Raw genomic sequence first — 7,389 nt, 5'->3', positions numbered from 1 at the left:
AACATGGCTCAATTTTGCATGTGCAGAGAACGTTCTAGAGAAAGAGACATCTACAAAAAACCTAATTTCTCCCCTTGCCTAGCCTTTCAGCCTGAATGGGAAGGTCTTCTGGTCTGTATGAAGTGTGAAGAGCCTTTCCAAGGAATAAATTGGAGAGGAGGAGGAGGAGGAGGAGGAGGAGGAGGAGGAGGAGGAGGAGGAGGAGGAGGAGATCTTCTGTGTGTATGTTCAAAGTGCAGAAGAGAGGGTGGACTGATAGTGAGGAAAGGGTTTCCCCACCCACCACCACCAAGAAGACACAAGGAATTTTAGAAGGAAATGACAGGAAGGGGGGAAAAAAGATTCAACATCCATCCCGTCCCCTTGCTCCTAATGAAAACCTCCCTCACCTCGCCAACCTCTACTCAGATCGCAGATCCAATGTTTTCGGTTGGATTAGTAGGATCCTTGCATTAAAACTGCTGTAATTAATTCTCTGTCAAAATCCAGAGGGTCCCAAAATTAATGCTTCAAAATTTGTTATCATTTCTGGAACTGTTCTTCTTAACAGCTTGGACTATGTATAACCCTACAGAGAGAGGGTTATGGGTTTTTTTTAGTTTTTTGGGGGTTTTTTTGTGCAGTGGGCCTCACCTCTGGGTGCTTTCTTCGAAAAGCCAGAGCTGGCCCTCGTATTACACTCTTTCCAGTGTCAGGAATTTCTCTGACAAGGCTGACCTTGTCTCTGCCCACCTGCAGTTTGCACAAAGAGCTGTGCCCGTTACAGAAATCGCTTCTATTGTATTTCCGTGTCCATCGCACACTGCCTTCGGATAACAGAGAATTTAGACATGTTTTTAAAGAACAAACATTTACACAGTGGAGAAGCCTTAAAAAAAAAGGCAGGCGTTTCTGCCTGTGTAAGAGAAACGGACAGCAGATAAAAAAGGTACACTCTTATTTTTTAAAAAACAAAACAAAACACAATTGCCTCAAGCTGTCGTGTTCTGCATCTCTTAAAGTCCAGCTGAACTCCGGGGAGCACTTTGGACAAAAAAAAAACCCCTGTCTTGAAAGGGGTTCTGGAAATCTGACTTGTGGCAGTTCAAACTGCAGCTGGCCGATTGCCTCGGAGATGGAAGAGGCTTGAGAAAAAGCAAGGTTACCAAGAGCGATGGCAGAAGGGGTTAATTCTGTAATCATTCTCCAGGACGGTTGTGATCCCCACAGTGGCCGCAGTCAATTATAGGGAAGGGGTGGGTCTAGCAGACGGGGGGGGGGGAGAAAAAGATTTGTGCGGTGCACACATGCGTCTCTTCCTGCAGTATCCAGCTTTCTCACGGCTTTCTCATGCTCCTCATGCGCCTCAGACTACTTTGGACTTATCATTCCATACGGCCGGCCGTAGGACAGCTGTCTTGGATAACTGACCGTCTGTTTGCCAAGGCTCGCTTCCCTTTACCCAAGGATGGATGCTTAGCGGGCAAATTATGCAGCCTGCCGTAGAAACCCACTTCGGGGGGAGAAAAAAATAAAGGATGGATCTCTTTAACGACAGTCTGATTGACCTCAAGTCCAATATCTCTGCCCTCTTCTGCGAACTTGACTTGGAAAATTACACCATTGTCTGCTTGAACCAACCTCCTCGGACTTTTAAAGGTGGGTGCTATTTTCAACATCAGGAGCAATCTACTAGGAGCTACCAGTAATCTAAACTAAACAATTTGTGAAGGCTTTTAAAGTCAGGCTGTCTGAAAAGTGACATTTGTGGATCAAGGAAAGAGGAAAAGCAGTAACAAGACTCTTAATGTTTGGGTTAAGCTACCGTAGTGGCAGAAATGTTAAAAGTTGCAGGGCAGGATCGAAAAGACGTAAGAGATTAAAGCTAAAGTGGTTAAGTTAAAATTAAGTTTAAATATTCAGCTGAATACTCCAAGTGCTACTCTATGGGAGGAATTAACCGCTAACTGTTAAAACAGGCAATTATCTATCAGTCTCCTGCTGTCTAGTAGAATCACAGCACTAGAAAAATGGTAAAACTTTAAAGTTTAGCTGCATCATGGTGCAGCAAGCAGGAGTAACGTTTTAGAACCCCCTTAAAAAACATAGCGCATGTTACAAAGAAAATGGGAAGAAATCAAAAGAGCACGTAGGCTGATTAACTATATTTTAGAGGGTAATGAAAAGAACCAGAATTGCTCCGGAGGTTGCACTGGAATCGGTCGAGCAGAATAACAGAGAGTCGGAAGGGACCTTGGAGGTCATCTAGTCCAACCCCCTGCTCAAGCAGGAGACCCTATGCCATTTCAGACAAAAGGTTGTCCAATCTCTTCTTTAAAAACCTCCAGTGTTGGAGCACCCAGAACTTCTGAAGGCAAGCCGTTCCACCGATTGTTTGTTCTGTCAGGAAATTTCTCCTTAGTTCTAGGTTGCTTCTCTCCTTGATTTTCCATCCATTCCTTCGTAGATAAGATATGATAACCTTTGTTGTCATTTTTTTTACTGTGAGCACCCTGGCCCACATTAAAAATGAATTTCTGTTGCCTACTCTCAAAAGAAAGTATATATCTACCCATACACATATACACCTGCTATATGCATGCATACACACACACACACACATACATACCTACACCCATACATACATATTATTGTTGCTGTTAGCTGCGAAGTTCTGTCCGACCCATTGCGACCCCATGGACAATGTTCCTCCAGGCTTTCCTGTCCTGTACCATCTTCTGGAGTCCATTTAGGCTCACGCCTACTGCTTCAGTGACTCCATCCAGCCACCTCATTCTCTGTCGTCCCCTTCTTCTCTTGCCCTCCACCTTTCCCAGCATGAGGCTCTTCTCCAGTGAGTCCTTCCTTCTCATTAGGTGGCCAAAGTATTTGAGTAGATTGATAGATAGATAGATAGATAGATAGATAGATAGATAGATAGATAGATAGATAGATAGATGATAGATAGATAGATAGATAGATAGATAGATAGATAGATAGATAGATAGATAGATAGATAGATAGATAGATAGATAGATAGATGATAGATAGATCGATCGATCGATCTTTGGTCATTTGGGGTTTTTCCCACGTAGAATTGGAGGTATCAGGGCAACGTTTCGACGAAATCTCATCCGTCATCCTCAGGCTGGTGACTTCAGCTTCGTTCTTCTGGGAGAAGTGTGTGTTAGTGGCTTCTCCCAGAAGAACGAAGCTGAAGTCACCAGCCTGAGGATGACGGATGAGATTTCGTCGAAACGTTGCTCTTACACCTTCAATTCTACGTGGGAAAAAACCCAAATGACCAAAGATCTACATACAAACACCTGCGAAAACCTCAGAAAACACACACACATATATATATATCACTGTCCATTTTGAATACATAGGGGAAAGAGGAAACCTGAGAGGTCAAAAGTTTGATGCTATATGGAACAAAAGTAATACTGAATCTGGATGTTCGCTTCAGGTGCCTTCAGGTGCTTTAGAAAACAGGTTGACCCCCTCTGCTTTGTGATGGCCCCCTGTATAAGATTACTGCCCCTTCTTTTGTTAACTTTACCAATGTTAAGTTATCCTCCCGTTCCACTCACTTAGAACGCCACAGTTTTTCAACCCTTTGATTAGAAACACAAAACGGAGAGCAAATATAAAATTTCCAATCAGGCAGGCAGGCAGGCAGGAAGGAAAGAAGAAAGGAACGACGCTGTAGGAGAGAAGCACGAAGCAAGGGACGGGATTAGTCCTTTCCTCTATTTATCAGGCTTTCCTGTTCTGAGCTAACTAGCTCACATTGCTGAGGATCTAACGGGAGAGAAATCAAGTTGGAGCACGTGGCTCCTTTGATCCTCTGCGTATGATTTCTCCCCTCGAAATGTCCTCGGTCCCTCTGACCTCATTCCATTCTGAAGCCACCGCTTGGTACCCCATAGTTGCTGACGATGATTTCCAGACGTGCTGTAGTGGAGGAGGACACAGCTGGTGGGTTTGGAGTGGAGAAGACCTCTGGCAGAGGATGGGTGGGGGGCGAAAATGAAGACCTTTTCCTTCAAGTCATTGCAGGAGTCCCGCGCTTATGGAGGGCTAAGAGTAAGCAGCTCATGGTGGAGGCATTGCATGCCCCACTGGCTCCTTTCTAGCTTTCAAGTCTCGGTGAGAAAAGCTTACCCTTTTTTTTAGGGTAAAAAACGAGAAATCCTGGGTCCTTATTCTCCATGCATATCATCGCCCATGCACATCATCTCTCCCCACCTTAGCACATCACCTGTGATATTTTTTTCCCTCCACACTTCTTCTGATTCTGATCATTGCTCACTTTACCTTGCAGAATTGGACCAGACGGTACGGATCTTCCTCTATTCCTTGATTTTTTTGCTCAGCATCCTGGGGAACGCCCTGGTGATCACGGTGCTGATCAGAAACAAAAGGATAAGGACAGTCACCAACTTCTTCCTGCTGTCGCTGGCCATCAGCGACCTCATGTTGTGTTTCTTCTGCATGCCTTTCACCCTGATCCCCAACCTCCTACAGGATTTCATTTTCGGCAGCTCCCTCTGCAAAATTACCAGCTACTTCATGGGTGAGTCTGAAAAATTGCCCTTGTTTCGCCAGGAGTCCTTGTCGATTCCAGAGTGATCCAGTCTTGATTTGTTGGCTAAACACGCATGACATCTGGTAAGAGACTAGGACAGGTAGTCCTCCACTTACGACAGCCACAGAGCCCCAATTTTCCACGGCTCAAGCAAGACAGTTGTTAAGTGAGCGTTGCCCCATTTTGCGACCTTTCTTGCCACCCTCGTTAAGCGAATTGCTGCGGTTACTAAGTGGGTAACGCGGTGGTTAAGTGAATCTGGCTTCCCTATTAACTTTGCTTGCGAGAAAGTTGCCAAAGGGGTGACACTGCAACGGTCATATATCTGGCCCAGCACTTGAATTTTGATCACGTAATCACGTGGATGCTGCAGTGGTCATAAATGTAGAAAATAGCCATAAATTGCTTTTTTTTTCAATGCTGTTGTAATTTCAGTCATTAAACGAATGGACGTAAGTCAAGGACTACCAGTATACACGTGCCCAAGAAGGACCAGTCAGTCCTTTGTCTAATTCTGTTGCCTTTCTAACAAATCCAAAGTGCACAGCTGCCTCCGAGTTACCTGCAGAATGAGTAGGAGAAACAGCTACTTGAAAGAGAAATTTGTAGTTGATGCGGAATTTCGAGCTATGTGTCTCCTAGCCTTGTCCAACCCAAAGACCCCTTTCTGTGCTTCCTATATATTCATATAAGTACAAATGGCAGAGAAGACCACCTCAGTGTCTTCAATGATCTCCTGAGTGTTTTCCAAAGAACTCCCAGCTTCCCAGGAATAGGAGTGGAAAATTAGATCATTGCCTGGAAAATGATGGAAATCAGAACTTCCCAACCTGGTCAATGGTTGGAAATGTGAGCTTCTAGGTCAGGGGTAGGCAATCTTGGCTCTTTTATGACTCATGGACTTCAACTCCCAGAATTCCTGAGCCAGCCATGCTGAGGGGAAAGGGAGAGGTTTCCATGCTGAGCCATGCTGGCTCAGGAATTCTGGGAGTTGAAGTCCATGAGTCATAAAAGAGCCAAGGTTGCCTACCCCTGTTCTAGGTCAACCCCCAAGGATTGTTTTGTGCAATCATCAAAATCGGTGTCAACAAAGAAACTTCCAGATATGTACACTCCAACTGGTAGCCAGCATGGCCACTGCGGAGAATCTGCATGTTGAAATCCACACATGCAGACCGCACCTAGGTCAGCCGCCCCTAATCTTTTGGGCATCAGGGACCAGTTCCATGGAGAGAGGATTTTCCATGGACCAGGGGGACCGTGGCTTCACGTGCTGCCTGCATCCTATAGGTGGAGCTTCGCTTGTTTGCATGGACCGGTTTGTGGCATGCCGTGGCCCGGTGCTGATCCATGGACCGGGGGTTGGGGACCCCTGATCTGGATGATGCTGATTTAGATGCTTGAAATAAAAAGGGGGGAGGAGAATTTCAGCACTTCTAATCTTGGGTTGTGCCTTGGCTGTTGCTATTGGCACAATTTCTCCTATTTAGAAAAAGAGTCAAGCTGTTCAAGAGGCAGGAATTTAGCTGGGTGGCTTTGAATACCTTATCCCGCTCTCTACAGGGGGATTTTGCCCTTTGGAACACCCAGACACTGGAAGAACTCGACAGGTAGTCCTCAATATACGACGGTTCGTTTAGTAACCGTTTGAGGTTACAACGGCACTGAGAAAATTGACTTATGACCGTTTGTCCCACTTACAACCGTTACAGCCTCCCCAGGGTCACGTGATCAAAACTCAGATGCTTGCCAACTGACTCATAGTTACGACGGTTGCAGTGTCCCGGAGTCATGTGATCCCCTTCTGACAAGCCAAGTCAACGGAGAGGCCGGGATCACTTTAGTCACCGTGTCGCTGACTTAACGGCTACAGTGATTCACTTAACAACGGTGGCAAGAAAGGTCGTAAAATGGGGCAAAAGCCCCATTGAACACATGCCTCACTTAGCTACAGAAAATCTGGGGTCAGTTACGGTCATAGGTCAAGGACTGCCTGTATTATTATAGTTGCAATGGCGCGCTCTGCAAGAGGGTCAGCCAAGCTGTCCATACGTATGTCCCTCAGGCGTAAATCTCCTTTAACGCAGTGGATCATGTTTGCAAGCGTTCATCTGTAAAATCAGGTTGCCCCTGTGTGCGCTCACTTGATGTTTTTTTTTTCTTATTCTAAGCCTTGTACATAGCCTTAGGTAGAGGTGTCAACTGGGTAAAAAACTATAAACATTTCCAACTGACACGTTTCTTGTGAGTTTTCCAATACCGCTGCACCGAGGCAATTCTCTTCAGAAGAAAAATCTGCTCTTCCTTAAGGCTACAAGATCTGCGCACAAACATTGGATACTCATTAGAGTTAGCTTTCTGATTTCCACCCCACCCACCCCACCCACACAAAACTATCTAAGTCACAGTTGTCCAGTCTTGGCAACTTTAAGGCCTGTGCACTTCAACTCCCAGAATTCCCCAGCCAACTGTCCTATATCTTTTTGAAAACTCCAGCCATGAAGCACCCAGAACTCTCAGAAAGAAGCCGTTTCCATTGGTTCATTGCTTTCACTGTCAAGAAATTCTCCTTAATTCTAGGTTGGGTCACTCTTTGATAAGCTTCCATCGATTGCTTCTTGTCCTGCCTTTGGGAGTTTTGGAGAAAAGGTTGACCTTGTTTTCTCTCTGGGACAGCCCCTCAAATATTGCCACTCTGCCCTCATGTCGCCCCTAGTCCTTCTCTTCATTAGGCTAGACCAGGGATATGCAACCTTGGCTCTTTTATGACTCGCGGACTTCAACTCCCAGAATTCCTGAGCCAGCCATGCTGAGAGGAA

At 45.5% G+C, this 7,389-nt stretch overlaps 1 protein-coding gene across 1 annotated transcript in view; it reads left to right on the top strand.

Annotated features, from left to right (window-relative positions):
* Positions 1–1,000: 1,000 nt before the first annotated feature.
* Positions 1,001–7,389, top strand: part of CCKAR (cholecystokinin A receptor) — a 31,060-nt gene continuing 24,671 nt past the window's right edge. The window contains exons 1-2 of the mRNA XM_081332639.1: positions 1,001–1,638; positions 4,307–4,558. Of these exons, the coding sequence (XP_081188765.1) occupies positions 1,518–1,638; positions 4,307–4,558 (373 nt within the window). The 5' untranslated portion in view covers positions 1,001–1,517. The remainder of the gene's footprint in view (positions 1,639–4,306; positions 4,559–7,389) is intronic.

This window comes from Vipera berus (genome assembly GCF_964194415.1).
Source record: "Vipera berus genome assembly, chromosome: 7".
Taxonomy (NCBI): Eukaryota; Metazoa; Chordata; class Lepidosauria; order Squamata; family Viperidae; genus Vipera; species Vipera berus.
This window is presented reverse-complemented; position numbering and strand designations above follow the sequence as displayed.